At 37.1% G+C, this 26,165-nt stretch overlaps 2 protein-coding genes across 11 annotated transcripts in view; one reads left to right on the top strand and one right to left on the bottom strand.

Moving 5' to 3' along the window:
- The window catches only part of TOGARAM1 (TOG array regulator of axonemal microtubules 1), a 71,913-nt gene extending 64,480 nt beyond the window's left edge, over window positions 1-7,433 (bottom strand). For all 9 annotated transcript variants that reach the window (XM_019809471.2, XM_011236694.3, XM_019809474.2 and 6 more), the window contains exon 1: window positions 5,144-7,433. In XM_019809471.2, coding sequence (XP_019665030.2) covers window positions 5,144-7,183 — 2,040 coding nt within the window. In that variant the 5' untranslated portion in view covers window positions 7,184-7,433. The remainder of the gene's footprint in view (window positions 1-5,143) is intronic.
- Window positions 7,434-7,622: 189 nt separating this feature from the next.
- KLHL28 (kelch like family member 28) overlaps window positions 7,623-26,165 on the top strand; it is a 36,696-nt gene continuing 18,153 nt past the window's right edge. The window contains exon 1 of one of the 2 annotated variants that reach the window (XM_011236699.3): window positions 7,623-7,758. The gene's annotated coding sequence lies outside the window, so the exon portion shown is untranslated. Of the gene's footprint in view, window positions 7,838-26,165 lie in introns of both variants that reach the window. The other variant, XM_011236700.3, reaches the window with a different exon arrangement.

Below are 26,165 nucleotides of genomic sequence, written 5' to 3'. Positions count from 1 at the left end.
ATAACATTCTTCTAAAACCACTCTTTTCCATGTCCCAGTGACGTTCCAATAACCAAATCCTCCATCCCAAAAAAGCTACAGACCTAGTAACTACATACACATGAAGCAAGTATTTTCCTTATTTTTCAGTCTAGGTTAGTGACTACTATGACTCTCATTACATTGTAGAGAAATCTGTTAGGAAAAATATAGCTAATATGGCAGTCAGCTAGCCAACCTGATTACTTGACCCCACCAACTCATTAAAACACTCATAAAAACAAAAAAGGAGATGCAAAGTTAGAATATCACAGGGAATTGGTTATCAGTGATTTGATTTGTCAGGGCACAAAAATAATCGTCTAAATGGTAGGGGGGAAACAGAATTAAAAAGTCTAAATATTCAAAAGTAAGAGAGCAATTAAATAGCCCATGATATGATATGATATAATATTAAATAGGCATTAAAGATCCTTCTACAGGTTATTTGATGTTCACGGTAAAGTAGGTGAATAAATGAAAGGAGGGACCTCTGTGTATGGAAAAAAGAATCAGGCAACAAAACACTCAGAGCATACCTCTCTCAGTAGTGAGATTACTGAAAAATCTAAATTTCTTCTTTGTTCTTTTTTATATTTTCCAAATTTTCTATAATGAGTAGATATAATTTTTTATAATCAGAAAAATTATTAAGAGGTGGGGCGCCTGGGTGGCACAGCGGTTGGGCGTCTGCCTTCGGCTCGGGGCGTGATCCCGGCGTTGTGGGATCGAGCCCCACATCAGGCTCCTCCGCTGTGAGCCTGCTTCTTCCTCTCCCACTCCCCCTGCTTGTGTTCCCTCTCTCACTGGCTGTCTCTATCCCTGTCAAATAAATAAATAAAATCTTTAAAAAAAAAAAAAAAAAAAAAAGAAAAATTATTAAGAGGAAATTCAGAAAGATAAAATTAGGAGAAAAGTACCTTCAAAAATTATTTTACAAGTAGCACCCTAGCTGTATAAGAACAAGTCATGTTTCAGTCTTCCTTCTCCTTAACCTCTTCTGCATTTAATGATACAGATGTACTTCCTGAACCTTGCTGCTTCACTTCTAAAACTTTGTTTTTTCTTGGTTCACTTCCAACACTTAGGCACCTGTCTCTTTGCCTTGTTTGGTTCTATATCCTATTGCTATTCCCTAAATGGGCCTGTATGCCAAGACCATCGTAAGCACACTGTTCTTGCTCTATTAGATGCCCTTTCCTGGAGAGCCTATCTATTCCGTCTCACCAATTACTTTTCAATACATGACTTCCAAAATCTACATCTCTAGTTCTTTCCTTGTCTCTTGAATAGTATTCTTCAAACTCAGCTGGCATATTCTATCTTCTTCCACCTGAAATTCATTTTCCCCCAAATTAATTTCCTTGTTTGGGGCCTTCCTATGTGTATTCATGGATGTATTATGCTTGGTCACCTCATTTAAATCTGTTATCCCCCTTTTCTCCCTCTCCTCCAACACTTGGTCACTAAATGTTTTGAAATATCTCTTACATCCATTATTTTCTTTCTAGTCTAATCTTGATACCTTGCTAATCGTCATAAATCTCAACACCTCACAGCAAGCAGTCCAATAAGAGTAAGTCTAATTAATCTTCTAAGTCTCCAGTCTCTGGCTTCTCTAAAAAAAATGAAAGAAACAAAACAAAACATAACCTATACATTGCTGCTATTGTGACGCATTTTCCCAAAACATTGCTTAAAAAAAAAAAAAAAGTAAAACATGAAAAAAAAAACCCCACAAAAAACAAACAAAAAACCACAACCCTGTAGTCTCAAATAACTGTCAAAACTAGAAGCTAAATTCTTTGATCTCCAATGTAGCCCCTAGTTCCCTCTTGTAAACTTATTTCCTAACACTACACTACAAAAATCATCTTTCAAAGCAAACTAGTCTATCTTCAAAATGAGCTCCAGGAGTGCGTAATGTAAACATTCATGAGTTTTTCTGGAAGCTTTGCTGTTTAATGTCACCAACCAATCCTTATGTGGACAAGAGAGAAATAACAGATTAACAGCAGACTGGAAATGTTAAAGCAGAACTTAGGCAAGAGCCAACACAAATCAGACCAGGGGCCATGACATTCTGGAAAAAGCAAAACTATGGAGACAGTAAGATCCGTGGTTGCTGAGAGGGATGGAAGGAGGGATGAAGAGGCAGAGCACAAATTTTCAGGGCAGTGAAACTATTCTGTATAATACTACAATGGTGAACACTGGGCATGGACTATGGATTTTGGGTGATAATGATATGTCAATCTACATCAACTCCAATAAATGTTCCACTGTGGTGCCAGTCCAGGAGGCTGTGCATGTGTGGGGGCAGAAAGGATAAGGAAAATCTCTGTACTTTCTCTTCAGTTTTGCTTCAAATCTGAAACTGCTCCAAAAAATGTTTATTAAAAAATATATATACTTTGGGGTGCCTGGGTGGCTCAGTCAGTTAAGCATCTGCCTTTCAGCTTAGGTCATGATCCTGGGGTCCTGGACTCCCTGCTCAGTGGGGAGTCTGCTTCTCCCTCTCCCTCTGCCCCTCCTCCCCCTGCTCATGCTTACTCTCTCTCTCAAGTAAATAATAAAATCTTTAAATATATATATATATGTATATATATACTTCAAAAACAGCATACCTAAAAACATTTAAATATTTAATCCCTGTCCTCAAGATAAATTCCAGTGTAGTTCTTCTATAAACCATTTACGAGCAACAAAGTATAACTTAATTTCTGGGATTAAGTTTTGTTTTAAAAGCAACATATGTCTACACTGCAATTTCAAAAAGGCACTTATTTTCCGATTCTTGGTACTTTGGCTAGCACCAGAATCTTAATACACTAACATTTTAGATTTGACACAGAACAAGCAGTGTTAATATCAATGCTTACAGAAAACTATTCACTGCCAGGTAATGTTTACAAATACATGAGAATAACCACATAACTAGATTATGTAAGTTTGAAAATTATTTTTAAAAATCAACAAATTTTGGAACTCGAAGGAACAAGAATACTTAGTTCACCTCCATCCATTTGAGGTCTACTGCAAAAAGTACAAACTCTGTAAAAATATGTCTGTATTTTTGTTTCTGACTACATTTCTAGTATCGTCTTCTGCTACCTTCCACCAGTTTCAGATGTGCAAAAACTCACCATTTCTTATTAATTTGCTAAGTCCTTTCAAAAAGCAGTCTCTCTCTCTTTTTAAGATTTTATTTATTTGAGAGAGAGAAAGCTAGAGACAGAATGTGAGTGGAGGGGAGGGGCAGAAGGAGAGGGAGAAGCAGTGCCTCCCCTCCCCCCTCCCAGGCAGGGAGCTGATGTGGGGCTCAATTTCAGGACCCTAAGATCATGACCTGAGGCAAAGGCAGACACTTAACCGACTGAGTCACCCAGGTGCCCCTCCAGTGTCTCAACACATATTTCCTCCATCTGAAATTCACCAGGATCCATCCACACTTAGTAAAACTTATTCATCTTTTACCACACCGTTTAAATCATAATCACCCAAAAAACAATTCATTTGAGAAGAGTTTGAAAATAAAACTCTGCGGGATAATTCTAAGTATAAAAAGAACTGCAAAGAAATCTTGACCTTTAGTAGGTAGTTACTCGTTACGTAATTGGTGTAGTAATTACTTTTTTGTATATTATGGGATATAGCATATGAATATGAATGACACTGGGAACCAGGGTTTTACCGTGGGAGAAGGGAGATATAAATATGGATTAAAGGAAAATGAGGAAAAACCCTGTAGTGCTGGATTTGAACCAGAAGTATCAATACGATTAAAAAAAAAAAAAAAAGGTATTCCCTGGTTCTGTCCACAATGGTGGACCAATCCACAATGGTAAACACTAGCAATGAGTACATTTATACCTAAACTTTGATTTTTAAATTCTACTCTTAATGAAAAAAGCAGTGTTAGCGCTCTTGAAAAAATGGCTGATTTCAGGTCTGCCACAAGAAAAGGTACGAGGTAAGCCCGGGCATCCTGTATGTTTAAGTTGAGGAAGTCTTCAAAGACTAAAGAGTCACCTCAAAGGACATTGAAAGTCAGCCACTGGTCAACTTTGAGCCAATTTTAGCAACAAAAGGAATACTGATATACTTAACACAGAACAAAAAAGAATGCCAGATAACAGAGTGTAAGAATAAAAAAACAGGTACCTTTCTTTGTAGCCCTTGATATAACAAATGGAATAGGTAAGGATCATTACTGGATGCTAACAACAGTGGCTGAAAGGTTGTTGGGTTATTCATAGGGTCTCAAAGTATCATCCTGCAGATCATGTGCTAATTATGAAGAGAAAGATAAACCTTACCACAGAGTGATCTGGTTATCACTACCTTAACCAAATGGTAAAATTCAGCTCGCCAGTAGCAGGACGATATTATATGTCTCCTGACGTGATGTCATGTGAAGTTCACACCATCTCCTATGTAACATTTTTGCTAAAACTGCTTATCTTGAATGTAATCATAAAGAAACAATCAGATAAATTGAGAAATGTAGAAAATTCTACAATTACCCAAATTCTTCAAATAAGTCAATGTCACGAAAAAACAAAGAAACAAACAAGTAGGCATATTGTTCTAGGTAAGAGACATAGTAACCACATGAACCTTGACTGGAACCTGGATGACAAAAGTAAAACAAATACTATAAAACACTTTTTAAGGGACAATTGGAGAAATTTAAATAGAGTATATATTAGATATTACTGAACTACTATTGATTTTCTGAGGTGTGTTAATAATGTGATAAAGGAAAATGCCATTGGTAGAAGAGATATGTGGAAATATTTAGGAAGGAAACAACAAGGTATTTGCACTTGCTTTCAAATGGATGAGATAACTGATATGCCACACTGACAGGCCAAAACTGAAATCCAGGTATTGTCACTATCATATTGTGCCTCAAATTCAATGAAATCCATCAAGCAGTAAGCCTAATAAATGTTCCCACATGATCTGTACCATTATAATAGATATCCACGTCACCATTCAAACCAAATTAAAAACAAAGCATAACAATCCTAAAGCAGCCTCACCCTTAAGTCATTAGCGGCCTATTTTCACTTTAAATTCTTTCTAGTTTCAATTCAAGACAATTAGAAAAAATGCATACCTGTTCTATGTCCTTGGAATTGGAGGTCTGGTTTTCTCCCAGGACTCCAGGCTGCTCATTTTCCCACGGTAATTTATTTTTTCCTTTTCCTGCACTTAATACCCTTCGGGTACAGATAGTCGGACTGTAAGATCCATAAATTTGCATGCTGTCCCCTGTGTGGTCACCACAGTGACAGTGTGCACTCTGAGTTCTGTTACCAGCCAAAAGCCAGTCTGTATCTGCTCCATGTGCCAGATGGCTTGACGTACCCTGGGCAGATGATGGCATAAGTACTGCATATTCCACAAATCCCTGTTCTGTTAACCTTGGGAGGGTTTTCCTAGCCAATCTGGCCTGCACAGCATTCATCACTCCATCTCCATTATCTTGCAGCTCAACAGTATCCACGGCTTTGAAAAGGATGCTGGTTTTACCTGAGCCCATTGACGATGCCAACACAGCAAAGGCTTCAAGAGCTGCTTGGCGTACCCTGCGTTTGCTATCTACAAGTGCTGGAGCAAGATTAAAAGACAGTTTCGGTAAATCGAAATCCTCACTGGGATAGGTCAGGAGGGAGCAGATGCAAATGTTCACTACCTCCTCTCTCACTCTGGAATGCTTATGTTTGAGATGTTCCAGAAGTAAAGAAAGCACCTGCTGAGGACCTACTTCCTTCATTAGCTTGAGAAAGATTTTCATGTATTCTTGTTTGATTACCAACTTGTTGTCTGCCAGCACTTTGACAGAAGCTGCTATAACCGGTCCCAAGAACTGTTGTACCTGCTCTCCAAGGCGAATAACCAGTAAATGCAGGACCTGAAGTGTGCCATGAACCACTTTGAAGTTAGAATCATCTAACAAATTATACAGCAAGCTAATGAAACCGACAAGACTGGAATGAGGGGTAGAACTAGGATTAAATCTTCCCATCACCTGTTTTAATTCCTCAACGGCCTGAGTCCGGTTCTTATAGTCTTCCTGATCTAACAATCTTGAATGCAGCTCTTGAGGAATAATCCCAAATTTAAGATTGCTGTTCGAAAGAGTCACTACACAGGGGAGAGGATCTTCAGGAAATCCAGAAGCTTCAAGTTCCAAATAATAAGGAACTTGACTTCCAAATTGGGACTCCAGGCGGCGATTGTAGTGTCTCCGCAGGGCAGATGGCAGGCGAGAGATATAGGACTGAAATCTCTCATGGCCAAGTCGTTCCCCAATTTGCTGAAGTGCAGAGAAAGCAGTCTCAGATTCTTCTTCTATCTCCTGATCGCCAAGCTTTCTGGCTAGGGATATTATTACCTCTGTGAGATCTAGGTTGAACAACAAATCCTCAGGAGTAAGCAAGATAGGGAACAGCAGTGCTGTGGCAGCTCGAAGCCGGGCATCCGTACTTTCCAGTCCTTGTTGTACAAGCGTTCTCAGCACCTGTCCAGAACTACGTTTCAGACATATATGTAGGATCTGTAGTGCATCTTTCCGTAGGGCTGGATTCTCTTCTCGTAAGGAGACAACTAGTTGAGGCAGAAGTGCTAAGCTAAAGGCCTCCTCCAGCTGGCCTGCCTCCCCCTGACCCCGGAGAACGTCCGAGAGGAGTTGCAAGCAGAGTCGCTTCTCATCACGACCTCCTTCCACAAGCACTCGGCCCAGGGCCCGATACAATGCTTCCTTCCGTCGGGGGAAGCCGAGTCGACCGCCCCGCCGCGGCAAAGCAGCCTGCAAAGCCTGGAAGGCCTCAGAAGGATCTGGCACAGTCCGGAGGAGTTGTAGAAGCCGAGTCTCCTCTTCATCTCCCCCTGACAAACCACTTCCACACCCAGACCAACTACTTGTGATTGCCTCCGCGGGTATCAAAAGGGTCGAGGCCAGAGGCGAAGGTGTCGGCGGGCAGGAACTGTGGTCTCCGGCAGCTCCACGGCAATAGTTTTTCTCGCCTCTCATGGTGCCCCCAGCTCGATTATCATCAGTCTCTGGGGTGGAAGGACTGCAGCTCTGGAGGCGATAGGCACAGAGGGCTGGAAGTTGCGGCAGCAGGAGCAGCGCAGAGGGCACCGCCGCCATGGAGGGTCGTCAGGCGGCAGAGGCTGACGGAAACCATCGTCTCTGAAGGGCTCGATGGAGCCCAGCCTTCCAGTTCCTCTCCAAGCCCCAAGCTGTAGAGGAAGAAAAGGAACAACTTCAGTTAACTGCCAAACCGCCCCCGGGAAGTTGCCTTCGGCAAAATGGCCCCTGCCTGAACGCCAGACCCCACAGCAGCCACCGGGCGTAACCAGGGGCCCCACGTGACCAAACCGATGGCTTCCATGGTGATCTACCCAGCGCGGACCTCTTGACCCGGAAATCAACCTGCCATGGTGAATGCTGGGTCATGTAGTCCACGTCAGGTGTTACGAATAGGCCGCAGGCTCTTGGAAAAGGAAGTGAGAACGTTGCGAAAGTAGAGAACGTATCTAGAGCGGAGAAGGCAAAGAAGGGTGAATGCACTAAGCGGAAGTGACGTTTCCGCTCCTAGCGGAAGATCCCCGCCCCACCCGAAAGGTTTGGGGTTTGACTGGAGACGAGTGAGGATTCTGCCCCGACTCCAGGGGTCCGCGACTCCTCCTCCTTTCGTTGCCGACGTGATTCCTGGGACTCAGGTATTTTCCTTTTGCTGTCCTCCTGCGGCGCAGGCTTTGGCAGAGTTTTGCCGGAGTGACGCTGGTGCTGCAGTAAGAGGTAAAGAAATGAACGGGAGCTAGCCGGGAGAGAGGCGACATCTTCTTGTGCAGGGTTTGTTACCGTTATAAATGCGTTGCTTTCTACAACCCTGAGTAAGTTCGATCCTTTCCTCCTGCGGTCCGCGTACCCTGAATTGAGATTCGGACCAAGGCCAAGCTCATAGCTCGAGTACTTTCTTTCAAATTATGGTCTTTGGGGCCCTTACCCTCTGCCCCCCCCCCCCCCCCCTTTTCCTACTTCGCTTACCCTCTGGTCGTGAAAGGTTAATGATTTTATTTCATCTTTCCTTACTTTCATCACTTTAAATTCTCTTTGAAAACGTACTTAATCTGTTTTTCCCTGTATCTCACCGCCCCTCCCTTGTATGTTCTCAAAGTCTCCTAATGCAGTTCCTCTCTGACACTTACTCCTTCCCTCCTCCCGCTCTCTCTGCTACCTCAGTCTCCCTGCAGGATCCTTGCGCGTCTCTGCAGCCTTTCAGTCTCCTGGAGACCGAGATTGCAAAGACAGTTTCACTTGCGGTTGAAGTTGTTGGCATCATGGACCTAAGAGAATTCTGCCCTGTAGATTTAGGGCTAATAATAGACGTTTCTTTGTTTTAGGCGAAGTGTGAATTGGTGAGCGTTCTCTCCTTTTTGTAAATGAAACTTAAGCGGATACAATTGAAGAGCTGGAGTGTCTGGTGTGAGGCTGAATTCTTTGAAGTGTGGAAGAGATATTTTTTGAAGGAATGACACAGTTACTTTAGAATGACCCACTGAGAAAAGGCTGAGTTATTTGAAGTCTCCAATTCATGCAGTTTAAATGCAAGTGACGTTTTAGGATAATTGAGTTACATATGCCAAACCACTTTATAAATAATGTTGCTGGATAATGCAAGTTCAAACATAATTTCTGTTTGTTGTCCTAAAGCACAATTTGAATATCATAGGTTTCTTTTTGTCCTTTGGGAATAGAGTAAATGTAAATGAGGCTTGCGTAAACATCCTTATGTTTTGGTTTCAGTTCTTGGTTGTTATTTTAATTAGTCATTTTGGTTTTTAAATGAATCTGCCTAACTTGGTTTAACTTTATTTCAATAGACCACCCCCCCCTTTTTTTTTTCATTTTTTAAAAGTTTTAGGGATAGTGTAAGGGCTGGGGAGTGAAAACCAAGAGATGGTTGTAGCAGTGGTCATTAAGAAGGAATGTCTGTCTGGTTCTCATATTTCCAGTGTAAGAAACTCATTTATACTTTTACTCATATATATTCAGGCTTCAGAAACCCAACTCAAACTGAACTAAATAAGAGAATGATGTACACATTAGAATGTATGTATTAGAATGCCAGTTTATGTTGGAATAGAAGATAACCCTCTCCAGTGATCAGAATTTTCAGGTTGAAAAATCCAGTGCACTCTTTGCTGTATTGAAGAACTTGGAAGTGGAGGTTGTGTGGTAATCATGAAATCAAAGAAAAGGAACTTGGAAAGTCTTGAATGATGTATCATCATCAAACTTATGGTAGAAGCTCAAGAATTACTCCTTCTCTTCACAGAGAATACTTTTCAAGGGTTGTGGATACTTAACCCGACCAGTTATTGTGTCCTTTCTCTTAGAACAAAGCGAAATGAGTCTTCATTTTGACCCCCTTTCTCAGGGATCCGTAGATATTATGTTACAGATTGCAATTTATTTTATATCTGTTACATTTAATTTCTTTGATAAAGGCATGTTAGATGCATTAGCCTCATGGTGGATATTTAGGAAATGGGACCTTATCAACATCATGTATCTTACTAATTATCTTTTAAGATTATTTTGTGGAAGACAAATCTCATTCATTTAATGTATATTCTATTTATTTCTTTGACAGAGCAAATTTAAATAAATCTTACTCTTGAATCCAAGTAATCCAGGGAATTGTAGGAATTGTGTATTAACTAGAAAAACCTTTTATATTTAGCTGTAAGTAGAGATAGGATAAAAAAATTTTGAATCAAATTCCAGAATAGTGGAGTATACTGTGCATTTAATAGTACACCTTTGAAAGATGAAAGGCTATAATTAATAATACATTGAAAATACCAAATTCAGGTAAAACAAATTAAAAATATCAATACTTTTTTAAAAAGTTTAGTTAAATTAATGGATTATAGGAATATTTGTGATACATTAATTTTTTGAGCTGTACTTATAAACACAATTGCCCTAAAACATCTTTTATTTCCACAGTCAGAGATAAGATATTAATTGGCTGGATGAGCCACCATAGTTTTTTCTGTGTTTTTACTCAAATTTTATAGACATCCAGGAATACTAGAAATCAGTGTGAATTCTATAAACTATTAAGACTTTTGTATAGTTTAAGAAGTTACTGTGAAGAAATACTATGCAAAGAAAAGCTGCTATTAACAGGTCATGATGAGACTACCATTTTTTGATTGTTTGCTTTGTGTCGTACAGGGTGGTAAATACCTAATGAATATTGACTCATTGAATTTTCACAATAATTTTTTGAAGTTACATCTATGTGCTGTGGCACATGTTATGGATGTTTTCATGGAAATTAATTGGACAGAGAAAGAAAGTAAAACAAATTAGTCAATGTAGCTACTTGGTTAGAGCTTTGGAATAGTTTTGGTGGGGAAAAGTTTTGAAAGTATAGGATAATATTTGATTTTTCCAATATTAATCATTCATATATTTTGTTATTTAATTATATATATTTTAATCTTCCTTTTTGGGGTTCTGTTCTAAATTTTTTAGTTTCTTATTTGAGCCAAAACTTCAATAAGGTTAAAAAATTATGAGTCTATTTTTATGTATGTGAACTTACAGGTTTTCTTGATGTATATCAGAGATACATTTTCATTTATTTAGGTTTATGTTTCAAAGTCATTGTGCATTTCTGAGTCAAAACTATAATTTTAAACAATCCAATTTTTGTTGCATTTCTGGTACTAATCTGTGAAAGTTAACAGTATTTCACTTTCATTGCAACCAGTTTTTCAGTGGACAGACTAATTATGTAACTTACAGCTTTTGCTGAATGTAAAAAAAAAAGGCTTTGAGGGTTTTCTTTCATATTATTTCTGACTTCATGATATAATGATTCATATTATAGCAGGCTTCTAATTTTACTTTTGTTTCTCCAGATATAATGAAAGTCAACCTCAAATAATAGGAAAATACGCCAACCTGTTCTTGGGCCCACTGATAAAATAATATGCCATCATTAATTGAATTCTTCTGTGAGGAGAGTTGAACTGTGGGAAAGAAATTTAAGAAAAGAACTGATCTGATAAAATACTCTCATTTTTTATAAATCACACTTTTTACAGCAAAGTATATGTGTGTTTAGATTTTTTTTAACAATTCTTATTTCCCATCACCATTTATTTGCTCTTGTTGTAGCAGATAATTGTCTCCCAGCTGATTTCAGCACCACTGTTTTGTAGCTTAGGTGTCAATTAAGTAGTTACTAAACTCACAGCCTGACCTTTATTAGCTTTGTTTCAGCATCTAAAATTATGAAGCTGCTGTAAACTGTGGAAAGTTTGATTTTATATAACATTGTCTTTATGTTGCGCACATTTATGTAACAAGAATGCTGCCATTTTATAAATAACAGAAGGGAATGATAGTTCCATTGATCCTTCTGTAATTCATTTTAAAGCCCTGATGTACTATTGTATTTGATCTACATAGTATTTGTATATATTTTACGTAGGTATGTGTAGTTGTATGTGATCTAACAATTTTTAAGTTTCTGTCCTGCACTTTTTTAGATTCTTGTTTGAGTTAAAACTTTAATAAGGTTAAGAGATTATAAGTGGGGCTTTATAACATAGTCATGAAGAACTCTGGAGACAACGTGCCAAGGTTTAAATCTTGCCTGGGCCTAATTTCTCTGTGCCTCAGCTTACTTTATAAAATAGGAATAATAACAACAACAGTACCTATCTCATGGTATTATTCTGAGGATGAAAGGAGTTAATATAGGTGAAAAGTTTAGAACAGTAACTGGCACATCTTGACAGTCAAAGGTCTTTTTCCACCTAGCTCTTTATAGAATAGTTTCCTCAGGAGGGGCAACAATTATAAATTGGTTCAGTAAATATTTTGAGCAAGTCTACGCTGTTCAGCATTGAAATTTTCTGAATGTAATACATAGAGAACATTGTTCTTAGATTAAGAAAACGTTATAGACCCGGGGCGCCTGGGTGGCACAGCAGTTAAGCGTCTGCCTTCGGCTCAGGGCGTGATCCTGGCGTTATGGGATCGAGCCCCCACATCAGGCTCCTCTGCTATGAGCCTGCTTCTTCCTCTCCCACTCCCCCTGCTTGTGTTCCCTCTCTCGCTGGCTATCTCTATCTCTGTCGAATAAATAAATAAAATCTTTAAAAAAAAAAAAAGAAAACGTTATAGTCCCAGTAACGTCTCTTACTACTTGTATGATCTTTGTTAATTCATTTAAACTCTCTGAACTTCAGATTCTTCATTTCTAAGTCTTATGCCAAGCTTAGTGCCCTATACATACATTCTTTTTTTCCTGTGTGCAAAATTTCAAAAACATGCAAAAACAGAATAATATCATAAACCCTCATGTACTTATCACCCAGCTTCAACAGTTAGCAACTCAGGACATCATCTACATCTCCACTTACTCATCCCATATTATTTTTTTAAAAATATTTTATTTATTTATTTAGAGAATGTGCGCATGTATGCCAGGGGAGGTACAGGGAAGGGAGGGAGAGAGATAAAGAGAGAGAGAATCTCAAGCAGACTCCTTATTGAGTGTGGCGCCTGAGGTGGGGCTCAGTCTCACAACCCTGACAACAAATCCTGAGCCAAAATCAAGAGTCGACGCTTAACTGACTGAGCCACCCAAGTGCCTCTCGTCCCATATTATTTTAAGCAAATCCCTGATATCATATTATTTTACCTACAAACATTTTAGTATATAAAAAATAACTCTTAAAAACATAACTACAGTATCATTTTTCAGCAACAGTGATTAGTTAATATAATCAGTAATCTAGTTAGTTTACAAATTTCCAGTTGTCTCCTACATGTGTGTGTCCGGGTGTGTGTGCGCATGTGTCTGCATGCATGCACACACACCTGTACAGTCACAAGTTGTATTTGTTTGATATGTCTTTCAAGTTTATTTTGATTTGTAGGTTCATTTTCTTTTAATTTCTTTCAGTTTATTTGTGGAAGCATCTAGGTTATTCCATACAGTTTCTCACAGTCAGGATGTTGTTGCTGATTGCATCCTTCTGTTACAGTTTAAGATGCTGCTTCTGTTCTCTGTATTTCTTGTAGATTAATAGTCGGATCTAGACTGTGGACTGCATGTTTGATTTTGGGGTGTGTGGGGGGCTGGGAAGTCAACAATATCTATAATTGATATTACGGTCTTCTATCAAAAGATCCTGATGTCTGGTTGTCTTCTCTTTGTGATATTAGCAGCCCTTCATAATCAATGCTTTTGATCAATACCTACATTTATTCATTGAGATTGTGAAATGGTGACACTCCATCGTTCCTTCTTTATTTATTAACTGGAGTACTTTTATAAAAAGAAACTTCCCCTCATGTATTTGGTACCAGTGGTACAGTTAGTATTGGAAAGACGTGATAAATGTTCAATTCTTTCCCTTTATTTACTAGGTTTCAAATAATAAGTTGGTTCATTAGCATCCTCCAGTGCTGATGAATTACGACTTTCTTTAAATTGTCATAATTGTATTATCATTATGGACTCATGGTTTTAAGCATTTCTGATATCTTTTAATCAGTTGCAGTTATTGATACTCACTTTGTCCCATCTTTGACTAGTGATAGCCTGCCTATTCAGTTTAGTTCCTGTTTTTTATAACCTTAGTTGTCATTGATAGCTTTCTTGCTATCTAGTATGTAAAGATTCCAAATTTATCTTGACATTTTCTGCCTAGGACTTGAATCAGCCATTTGAACAAGGAGTTCTGATCCCTTGGGGAGGGATTGATATTTAGGGACCACATCTGGGTGGTAGGAGTGCTCCTTGCTACTGGGTTGGTCATAATTCCTAGCCCTTTTCAGTAAACAGAGCTAGGAAATATAATTAACTTTTTCCTTAAAATAATGTATATATTTTATACATTTGTATATCTCATATGTATTTTCTATATCATATACATAAAATATATAGTATACATGTAATTAATGTTTCTGTATATAGATTTATTCCCTCTTATACTTTTTATTCAAAATCAGAGTACAAGGTTTATATTTAATATCTCAATCTTATGTCTTTATCTCTTTTCTCCTCTGTTGAGAATTACAGATCACAGTGACCCTAGGGATGATGATATTAGAAATGCCTTGTAATTATGCAATGCACACATAACAATTTGCAATGCACACGTAACAGTTTCAGAATCAAATAACACTTTCACCGATAACGTGATTACTGAAAATAGCATAAAGTTTTTTGTTTTGTTTTAGGGCATATCCCACTAGTAACAGACCATCAAATTACTGTTTTAAAGTTATTTGGAATGGTATGGTTAGGTCACTAACTAGATAAATATTGGGTTCCTTTGCTTCCTTTAATTTTCAAGTTTCTTATGGATTGTGTTTTTAAGATTTAATTTTATTGTATAATTATGTAAAATACTTTACTGATTCCATAGGCAAGTGTATAAAATGGAATATATTTGGAGATGTCTAGCTTCTATCTATCCCCTCTACTCTGTAGATAACCTTTTAAAAAATATTTTAAGATTTCCTTTGTTTTTTAATATAACGGAACCTGTAAGCTTGTCACCTCCCCTTAGATAAGTGGTGATGTACTATACACATATTTCTCTTCCTTACTTCGATCAAGGAGATCTCTCTAGAGCTGTATGTATAGAGATCCCTCATTCTTTTTCCACAGCTGCATAGCACTCCATTGCATGGATATGTCGTTTTTTTTTTTTTCAACCATTCTTTTGTTGGTGTACCTTACAGTTATTTTAAAATTCTTGGTCAGTTATATCTTAGTCTCTCAAGCATAAAAATAAGCATAAAGAATTATTATTTTGCTTTTACAAATAGACTTGCAATTATTAACTTTTTGTATTTGTCATTATATATTTTTTGCCATTGTACTTTTTGAGTAAATTCTTAGAAGTCAGATTGTTGGGTCAGAGGGTAAATGCAAATGTTATTTTGCTGGATTTTCCAGATTTACCTCCAGAGATCTTATATCATTTAATATTCGCACGGCAACTTGTGAGAATGCCTGTTTCTCACAGTCGTACCAACACAGTGTATTGCCAAGAAAGAACTATTAACTCATTTTAATCTATTTGATCATAAGTGAAGTTGAGTGATTTTTTCATATAGTTAAGAACCATTTGCATTTTTTAACTAGCTGTTCTTTAGTCTATTTTTCCTGTAGGACTAGAATATTTTAGAAATGTTATACATACTCTGATATGTATTTTACATATGTTGCAGATATTTTTCTCAACCTCAGATTTCTCCTTTGCTTATGATTTCTTTAGCTAGTCAAAGTATTTTAGCTAGTTAAAGCTTTATAATGTAATCAAGTTGATCTGTCTTTTCCCTTATTGCTTCTGGGTTTTGTATCATAGTTAGGAAATTATTTCTAATCTTGGTTACAGAGAAATTCACCCTGTTATTTGTAATATGTTGTATGATTTAATTTTTTACATTCATACCTCTGATCCATTAGGAGTTTATCCTGGTGTAGATTTGTGGAAGGGATCTAATTTTACCTATTTTTTATAAGGCTATTATTTAGTTATTCTAACATGTTTATTTAAAACCCTGTTTTCCTCATTGATTTTGAAATACTGCCTTTATCATAAGCTAAATTTGTGTAGGCTAAATGATCTATTTCTGTATTTTAATTCTTCTCCATTGGTCTCTTTTTCCAAACCAAACATCGTATTTAATCCACAGCAATGGGTTTTACAAATGACAAAGTTCAAGTCAAGAATAAGTAATTTGCCCAAAGTATACAGCTATTAAGTAGTCAATGTAGCCTTGAACTCAAATTGCTCACTGTTCTTTGCGGTTTTCCATGATACTTGCTTTTTCTTCTGTACAAGTTTGTCACTGAGATGAAATTGTCAATGAGGTGAGGTTTTAAAAATTAGAAGTTATTGCTTCTTTGATTTATTTTTAGCCATTTAGAGGTAAATAGCTGAGAACCAAATATACTCACAGTTGTAGTTCATAATTTTGAAGGAGTTACAGTATGACGTAGGATGATTTTTTTTAGTAGTTACACTTGTGCTGGCAATATTTTAACTAGTTCTCAAACATTAGCATGCATATCAGTTGCCTGGAGGGCCTGAAACACATATTGCTGCCCCTTCCTGTCTATGTACTTTCTGAATTTCTTAGATGTGTGGTTGGGCTCAAGAATTCTCATCCGTAGCAGGTCCCCGGTGATGCTGATGGTGGTACAAGGATCATATTTTGAGAACCATTGTTTTAAAGCTTCTTAAAAAAAGTTAAATTTTAGTGAATTTCTCTTAAGTCAGATTTCTTCAGAAAGGAAAGGCGTCAAATTAAAAATTTTAAGAATGATATTATGACAAACCTCCAGTGTAATTCATTTTAAGTTCCCTATTTTTACCTTGCCCTTTTAAAGTTTTTAGTTTGAGTTGTTTTTGTTAAGCATTAAAAGTATTATCTCTTTACTTAAACTTTATTCTCAATATTTCTTTTTTTAAAATTTTTATTTAAATTCAAATAGTTAACATATAATCTATTATTTGTTTCAGGGGTACAGGTCTGTGATTCATCAGTCTTATTGATTCATCAGTCTTATATAATACCCAGGGCTCATTACAACACATACTCTCCCAATGTCCATCACCCAGTTACTCCATCCTTCCACTGCCCCCTCTCCTCCAGCAACCCTCAGTTTGTTTCCTATGGTTAAGAGTCTGTTATGGTTTGTTTTCCTCTCTGGTTTTCTCTTGTTTCATTTTTTCCTCTCTTTGCCTATGATCCTCTGCCTTGTTTCTTAAATTCCACATATCAATAAGATTGTATGATAATTGTCTTTCTCTGATTGACTTATTTCACTAAGCATAATACCCTCTGGTTCCATCCAGGTCATTGCAAATGGCAGGAGTTCATTTTTTGATGGCTGCATAATATTCCATTGTATATTTATACACCACGTCTTCTTCATCCATTCATATGTCAATGGACATCTGGCCTCTTTCCATAGTTTGGCTATTGTGGACATTGCTGCTATAAACATTGGGGTGTAGGTAACTCTTCAGATCACTACCTTTGTATCTTTGGGGTAAATACACAGTAGTGCAATTGCTAGGTTGTAGAATAGCTGTATTTTCAACTTTTTGAGGAATCCCCATGCTGTTTTCCAAAGTGGCTGCACCAGCTTGCATTCCCACCAACAATGTAAGAGGGTTCCCCTTTCTCCACATCCTCGCCAATGTCTGTCATTTCCTGACTTGTTAATTTTAGCCATTCTGACTAGAGAGGGATGGTATCTCATTGTAGTTTTGGTTTGTTTTTCCCGATGCCGAGTAATGTTGAGCACTTTCTCATGTGCCTCTTGGCTATTTGGATGTCTTCTTTTGGAGAAATGTCTGTTCATGTCTTCTATGTCTTGATTGGATTATTTGTTCTTTGGGTGTTGAGTTTGATAAGTTCTTTATAGATTTTGGATACTAGCCCTTTATCTGCTATGTCATTTGCAAATATCTTCTCCCATTCTGTCACCTGTCTTTTGGTTTTGTTGACTGTTTCCGTTGCTATGCAAAAGCTTTTTATCTTGAAGGCCCAATAGTTCATCTTTGCTTTTGTTTCCCTTGCCTTTGGAGACATGTCTAGCAAGAAGTTCCTGCGGCCAAGGTCAAAGAGGTTGCTGCCTGTGTTCTCCTGTAGGATTTTGATGGATTCCTGACTCACATTTAGGTCTTTCCTCCATTTTGAGTCTATTTTTATGTATGGTTTAAGGAAATGGTCCAGTTTCAATCTTCTGCATGTGGCTGTCCAATTTTCTGAGTACCATTTGTTGAAGAGACTGTGTTTTTTTTATTGGATATTCTTTCCTGCTTTGTTGAAGATTAGTTGACCATAGAGTTGAGGGTCCATTTCTGGATTTTCTATTCTGTTCCATTGATCTGTGTGTCTGTTTCTGTGCCAGTACCATACAGTCTTTATGATTACAGCTTTGTAATAGAGCTTGAAGTCCAGAATTGTGATGCCACCAGTTTTGGTTTTCTTTTTCAACATTCCTGTGGCTATTTGGGATCTTTTCTGGTTCTATACAAATTTTAGCATTGTTTGTTCCATTTCTGTGAAAAAAGTTGATGGTGCATAGACAGCTCTAGATAGCATAGACATTTTAACAATATTTGTTCTTCCAATCCATGAGCATGGAACGTTTTTCCATTTCTTTGTATCTTCCTCAATTTCTTTCATAAGCGTTCTGTAGTTTTTGGAGTATAGATCCTTTGCCTCTGGTCAGGATTATTCTTGGATATCTTATGGTTTTGGGTGCAATTGTAAATGTGATTGACTCCTTAATTTCTCTCTGTCTCTTTGGTGTATAGAAATGCAACTGATTTTTGTGCATTGGTTTTATATCCTGCCACTTTGCTGAATTTCTGTATGATTTCTTGCAGTTTTAGGGTAGAGTCTTTTCGGTTTTCCACGTGGCGTATTATGTCATCTAAAAAGAGTGAAAGTTTGACTTCTTCCTTGCTGATTCAGATGCCTTTTATTTTATTTTTTTTGTTGTCCGATTGCTGAGGCTAGGAGTTCTAGTACTGTGTGGAACAGCAGTGGTGATAGTGGACATCCCTGCTGTCCTCCTGATGTTAGGGGAAAAGCTCTCTGTTTTTCCCCATTGACGATGATATTTGCTGTGGGTTTTTCATAGATGGCTTTTATGATACTGAGGTGTGTGCCCTCTGTCCCTGCAGTATGAAGAGATTTAATCAAGAAAGGATGCCGTACTTTGTCAAATACTTTTTCTGCATCTATTGAGAGGATCATGTAGTTCTTGTCCTTTCTTTTACTTATGTAGCGTATCACAGTGATTGATTTGTGGATGTTGAACCAGCCTTGCAGCCTAGGAATAATCCCACTTGGTCATGGTGAATAATCCTTCTAATGTACTGTTGGATTCTCTTGGCTAGTATTTTAGTGAGAATTTTTGCATCCATGTTCACCAGGGATATTGGTCCGTAATTCTTTTTGGTGGGGTCTTTGTCTGGTTTTTGGATCATGGTAGTGCTGACCTCCTAGAGAGAGTTTGGAAGTTTTCCTTCCATTTCAATTTTTTGAAACAGCTTCAAAAGAATAGGTATTAATTCTTCTTCAAATGTTTGGTAGAATTCCCCTGGGAAGCCATCTGGCCTTGGGCTCTTGTTTGTCGGGAGATTTTTGATTACTGCTTCAATTTCCTTGCTGGTTATGGTCTGTTCAGTTTTTCTAATTCTTCCTGGTTCAGTTTTGGTAGTTTATGTGTCCCTAGGAATGGATCCATTTCTTCCAGATTGCATAATTTTTTGGCATATAGTTGCTCATAATATGTTCTTATAATTGTTTGTATTTCTTGGGTGTTGGTTGTGATCGCTCTTCTTTCATTCATGATTTTATTTGGGTCCTTTCTCTTTTCTTTTTGATAAGTCTGGTCAGGGTTTTATCAGTCTTACTAATTCTTTCAAAGAACCGGTTCCCAGTTTTGTTGACCTGTTCTACTGTTCTTTTGGTTTCTATTTCATTGATTTATGCTCTAATCTTTATTATTTCTCTTCTCCGGCTGGCTTTAGGCTTTATTTGCTGTTCTTTCTCCAGCTCCTTTAGGTGTAAGGTTAGGTTGTATATTTGAGACCTTTCTTGTTTCTTGAGAAAGGCTTGTAGTGCTATATACTTCTCTTTTAGGATTGCCTTTGCTGCATCCCAAAGATTTTGAACAGTTGTGTTTTCATTTTCATTTGTTTCCATGAATTTTTAAAATTCTTCTTTAATTTCTTGGTTGACCCATTCTTCTTTAGTAGGATGCTCTTTAGCCTCCATGTATTTGAGTTCGTTCCAACTTTCTTCTTGTGATTGAGTTCTAGTTTCAAAGCATTGGGGTCTGAAAATATGCAGGGAATGATCCCAATCTTTTGGTACCAGTTGAGACCTGATTTGGACCCAGTATGTGATCTGTTCTCGAGAATGTTCCATATGCACTGGAGAAGAATGTGTATTCTGTTACTTTGGGATGGAACATTCTGAATATATCTGTGAAGTCCATCTGGTCCAGTGTGTCATTCAAAGCCCTTATTTCCTTGTTGATCTTCTGCTTAGGTGATCTGTCCACTGCAGTGAGGAGGGTATTAAAGTCCCTACTATTATTGTATTATTGTCAATGTGTTTCTTTGAGTTTGTTATTAATTGGCTTAGGTAATTGGCTGCTCTCATGTTAGGGGCATAAATATTTACAATTGTTAGATCTTGTTGGATAGACCCTTTAATTATGATACAGTTTCCTTCCTCATTTCTTATTATAGTCTTTGGTTTAAAATTTTAAGGATTGCCACCCCAGCTCTCTTTTGATGTCCATAGCATGATAAATGTTTTTCCACCCCCTCACTTTAAATCTGGAGGTGTCTTTGGGTCTAAAATTATTCTCTTGCAGACAGCATATCTATGGGTCTTGCTTTTTTATCTAATCTGATACCCTGTGTCTTTTGACTGGGGGCATTTAGCGCATTTACATTCAGAGTAACTATTGAAAGATACAAATTTAGTGACATTGTATTGCCTGTAAAGTGACGGTTACTGTATATTGTCTCTGCTCCTTTCTGGTCTATGTTACTTTTGGGCTCTCACTTTGCTAAGAGGATCCCTTTTAATATTTCTTGTAGGGCTGGTTTGGTGATCACAAATTATTTTAATTTCTGTTTGTCATGGAAGCCCTTCTATTTTGAATGACATCCTAGCTGGATAAAGCATTCTTGGCTGCATGTTTTTCTCATTTAGCACCATAAATATATCATGCCAGTCCTTTCTGGCCTGCCAGGTCTCTGTGGATAGGTCTGCTGCCAGTCTAATGTTTCTACCCTTGTACGTTACAGACCTCTTGTCCTGAGATGCTTTCAGGATTTTCTCTTTGTCTCTGAGATTTGTAAGTTTCACTATTATATGTGGGGGTGTGGACCTACTTTTATTGATTTTTGAGGGGGGTTCTCCATGCCTCCTGGATTTTGATGCCTGTTTCCTTACCCAGATTAGGGAAGTTCTCCACTATAATTTGCTTCAATATACCTTCTGCCCCTCTCTCCTTTTCCTCTACTTCTGGGATCCCAGTTATTCTAATATTGTTCTGCTTTATGTTATGGCTATCTCTCAAAATCTTCCCTCATGATCCAGTAGTAGTTTATCTCTCTTTTCTCAGCTTCTTTGTTCTCCATCGTTTGGTCTTCTGTATCACTAATTCTCTCTTCTGCCTCATTTATCCTAGCAATTAGAGCCTCCATTTTTTAATTGCATCTCATTAATAGTCTTTTTTATTTTGACTTGATTAGATTTTAGTTCTTTTATTTCTCCAGAAAGGGATTCTCTAGTGTCTTCTATGCTTTTCTCAAGCCCAGCTAGTATCTTTATAATTGTTATTCGGAACTCTAGTTCTAACATATTAGTAATGTCCATATCCATTAGGCCCATGGCAGTCAATATTGTCTCTTGTTCTCTTTTTTGAGGTGAGTTTTTCTGTTTCGTCATTCTGTCCAGAGAAGAATAGATGAACAAGAGAACAAAATATTAAAATGGCAACAACGACCCCAGAGAAATATACACTAAACAAATCAGAAGAGACTCGAAACTTGGGGGGGGGGCGGAGAAAAGAAAAAAAAAAAAGAGAGAGGATATAATCAGGTGAGCAGAATAGAGCACTGGATTCTGTATGTATTTTGGTCTGTTTTTTAGAAAACTAGATCCCCAAATTATAAAGCCAGAAAACTTTATATATGTACAAAAATAAAGTTAAATACAATGAAAGGATAGAATGTAACCTTAAAAATGGAAATTAAAAGACAAGGAAAAACAAAAGAAAACAACAACAACAAACAACAAAAAAGGAAGGGATATAAACAGACAGGTGAACAGAACAGAGCCATATGCTAGCTCCTGAGTGTATTTTGGTAAGTTTTAGAGGAAACTACATCTCAAAATTGTAAAGAAAGAAAAACTTTATATACAAAAATAATATTAAACACATTGAAAGGGTAGAATGTGAGTGTAAAGATGAAAATTTAAAAAGACTTTAACAAAACAAAAAAACAAGGGAAGAAGAAAAAAAAAGAGGGAGAATCTATGATCAGACGGATGAATGGAACAGAGCCATACACTAGATTTTGGGTGTATTTTGGTCTGTTAGAAGACACTACAACCCAAAATTTTAAAGAAAGAAAAACATATGTATACAAAAATAAGACTAAATGCAATGAAGGGATAGAATGTAAGTGTAAAAATGAAAATTACATAAGATCTAAAAAAGGAGTTGATAAAATAAGAAATTGGTTGAAAAGAGAAAGAAGAAAAAATTTTTTTAAAAATAAAGAAAATTTAAAAAATTAAAGTTTAAAGACTAAGGAATCATGGGGAAAAAGCCATGAGTTCTATGTTCTATATTCCCCTGGCACTGGAGTTTTGCAGTTCTCATTGATCAGTAAACTTGGTGTTGGCTGGATGTTCTTGCTGATCTTCTGGGTGAGAGGCCTGGTGCATCGATTTTCAAGTGTATTTGCCCCAGGCGGAATTGTACCACCCTTGCCAGGCGGCCAGGGTAAGTAAGCTGCTCTGGTTTGCTCTCTGTAACTTTTGTTTCCTGAAGGCTTCCTGTGCAACTTTAGAGGATGAGAATGACAATGGCAGCCTCCCAACCTCTGGCCCCAGAGCTGAAAGCTCAGGGCCTCACTTCTCAATGAGCCCTCAGGGAAAAGCAGTCACTCCTATCTCCCTGGTCTCCGGTGGACTCTGTGCTCACCCCTCCTGTAACCCAGCATTTCTGTCTCAGGCATGTGACCCCTTTCAGCATGACAAACCCTCAGTTTGTTTCCTAGAGTTCAGTTTCTCTTATGGTTTGCCTCCCTCTCTATTTTCATCTTATTTTTCCTTCCCTTCCCCTATGTTCATCTGTTTTGTTTCTTAAATTCTACATATGAGTGAAATCATATGGTGTGTGTCTTTCTCTGACTGATTTATTTCGCTTAGCATAATACCCTCTAGTTCCATCCACGTCATTGCAAAGGGAAAGATTTCATTCTTTTTGATGGCTGAGTAATATTCCATTATATATATATACCACGTCTCTGTATCCATCGAATAACAGTTTTTTATCAGATGTGTCTCTTGAAAATATTTTCTCCCAAGGTATGTTTTGCCTTCTTGTTCTATTGTCTTCTTTTCAGAACAGAAGTTCTTTATTTAATGACTTATCCAAATTATCAATTCTTTCTTTAATGAATAGAACCTTTGGTGTACTATCTAAAAAGTCATTGCCATAGCCATGTTATCTAGATTTTTCTCCTATGTTGTCTTCTGGATGTTTTATAGGTTTGCATTTTACATTTAGGTCTATGATACATTTGAGTTAATTTTTCTTGAAGGATGTAAGCTCTGTGTCTAGATTCATTTTTTAACGTGGGTATCAGGTTGTTCTAGTGCTGTTTGTTGGAACGACTGTCTTTTCTCCATTGTATTGCCTTTGCTGCTTTGATAAAGATCAGATGACTATATTTATGTCGTTCTATATCTGGGCTCTCTATTCTCTTTCGTTGGTCTGTTCTTTCACTACTGCTACCCTGTTTTGATTACTATAGCTTTCTAATAATTCTTGAAATTAGATAATGTCAGTTCTTCAACTTTGTTCTTCTTTTTCAATATTGAGTTGGCTTTTCTGCATCTTCTGCCTCCCCATATCAATTGTAGAATCAGTTTGCCATAGCCGTGAAATAACTTGCTAGAATTTTTATTGAGATTGCATTGAATCTATAGTTCAAGTAAGGAAGAATTGACCTCTTGATAATATTGAGTCTTCCTACCCATGAACATGGAACATCTCTTCATTTATTTAGTCTTTGGTTTCTTTCATTAGAATTTTATAGTTTTCCTCATGTAGATCTTGTATACATTTTGTTAGATTTGTATCTAAATGTTTCATGTTTTGTGGGTGTTAATGTCAATGGTAATATGTTTTAAATTTCGAATTTCACTTGTTTATTGCTGATGTATTGGAAAGTGATTGATTTTTGTGTATTAGCCTTGTATCTTGCTATCTTATTATAATTGCTTATTAGTTCCAGGAGTGTTTCCGTTGATTGTTTCAGATTTTCTACATAGACAGTCATGTCATCTGCCAACAAAGACAGTTTTATTTCTTCCTTTCCAATCAGTTTACCTTTTGTTTCCCTTTCTTGTTTCATTAGCTATAGCTCCGTTTTCAATCCCTTCTCTTATTTTCTGTATCCATTCACCTTTCCTGTTTATTCTGCACTTTTCAGTCTGAATACTATTCTCTTTGTTAAATCAGACAAATGAGAGTTGAGAGTCTCAGGCAATGAGTTTTTTATGTTATACAAAACAGCACATATAATTAATTGCATGTAAAGGAGTTGAGTACTTAAATGTTTACAGACTTAGAGATGAAGTGAATTTTGACCCAGCTTTTTGAGAATTTGAATTGGATGAAAAGAAGATAAGGGGAGAAAGGTTAAGACAAAAATCTGGCATTTGGCAAGAAAATATTTGTAGAGAGCTATAGTGATTATGTGAGCTAAATTGGAATGAAAGGCCATTGTGGAAAGAGTGGGAATTTGTGAAAGTGAAGATATGGGAAGAGGCAACTTAATACAATGACATTATAGTGCTGTATACATAGCACTTCAAGTTGTGTGCTGCCTTTACATTTTAAAACACCATTTTCATGTGAGTAACTTTCTGAGAGGGAGGTATTCTTACTTTGTGAATAAAAAAATTAATACGTAGATTAAGAAATGTAACAATTCTATATAACAACAGTATATGACCCAGTTAGGGCTAACACTCATTATCCTATATTTCCAAGGTCCCCGTTCTTTCCTGATCCTGTTGTGCCTCTGTTGCCTCATCATAATACTCTATATTTATAACTCTTAACAGTTTATTGTATTTTCATGTGCAGTATCTAATTTGACTCTCGAAAACCTTGTGAGGTATATAGTTCAGGTATAATGATCTCATTTTGCAGATAAGAAAAATAAAGATGAGAGAAGTTAACCAGAGGTAAAGTAGCTAGGACTGCTTTCTTAATTTTGTCGTTTATTTTCTATATCTGGTTTCCATTCCTGTTCATTTTTCACTTTTTAGTTAAGATATTTTTTTCATTAAACTGAAACTAAAGGGAGTTAAGCAGATTAAAGATCAATACTATAGTAAGTAAAAGTACAGATCTAGACCTAAACTCATGCCTATCATTGCTGTCTTCTTACCAGTATTCTGTTCTGGAGTAAAGTACCTATTTTAAGACCCAGAATTTTTTTTTTTCCAACAATTTCTTGAGTCTTGTTCATACCGTGATGGAAAATTATTATTATTTTTTTTTAAAGATTTTTATTTGTTTATTTGACAGAGATAGAGACAGCCAGCGAGAGAGGTAACACAAGCAGGGGGAGTGGGAGAGCCTGATGTGGGGCTCGATCCCATAACACCAGGATCACGCCCTGAGCCAAAGGCAGACGCTTAACCGCTATGCCACCCAGGCGCCCCTGGAAAATTATTATTAGATGTTGTGTGGAATTATTTGGAAAGACCAGAAGTGGAGGTCAGTGATATCAGCTGCTAGGTGGCCATGATAACATAATTTGTTAATAGATTTAAAATTCATTTGAAACAGGTGTGAAATGATTAAGTTCTTGATGAAGATAAAAATTTCAATATATGGATATTTCCACTTAAAAATGTACAGGAATAAAGTACTACACTCTCCCAGTCTTACCAGTATTGATATTACTTAATACTGTTTGGAATGTTTTGATTTATTTGATAATACTTTAAAAATTGGAATCAAGTCTACTTTTTTATTATCCCAATAACTTATGCTTGAAGTAGGAAGGAAACAGTTCCTATTTCTAAGCAACTGCTAAGATCCATTCTGAAGTATCCATGTGTTAATTTCTTAGGGCTGCTGTAACAAATCGCGACAGGAATTTATTCTTTCACACTCTGAAATTAGTTATCAGTGGGCTGAAATTAAGGTGTTGGCAGGGCTGTGCTCCCTCTGGCGGTTCAGGGAAGAATGTGTTCCTTCCCTCTTCCAGCCTCT

Source organism: Ailuropoda melanoleuca, chromosome 20 (genome assembly GCF_002007445.2).
Source record: "Ailuropoda melanoleuca isolate Jingjing chromosome 20, ASM200744v2, whole genome shotgun sequence".
Lineage (NCBI taxonomy): Eukaryota > Metazoa > Chordata > Mammalia > Carnivora > Ursidae > Ailuropoda > Ailuropoda melanoleuca.
This window is presented reverse-complemented; position numbering and strand designations above follow the sequence as displayed.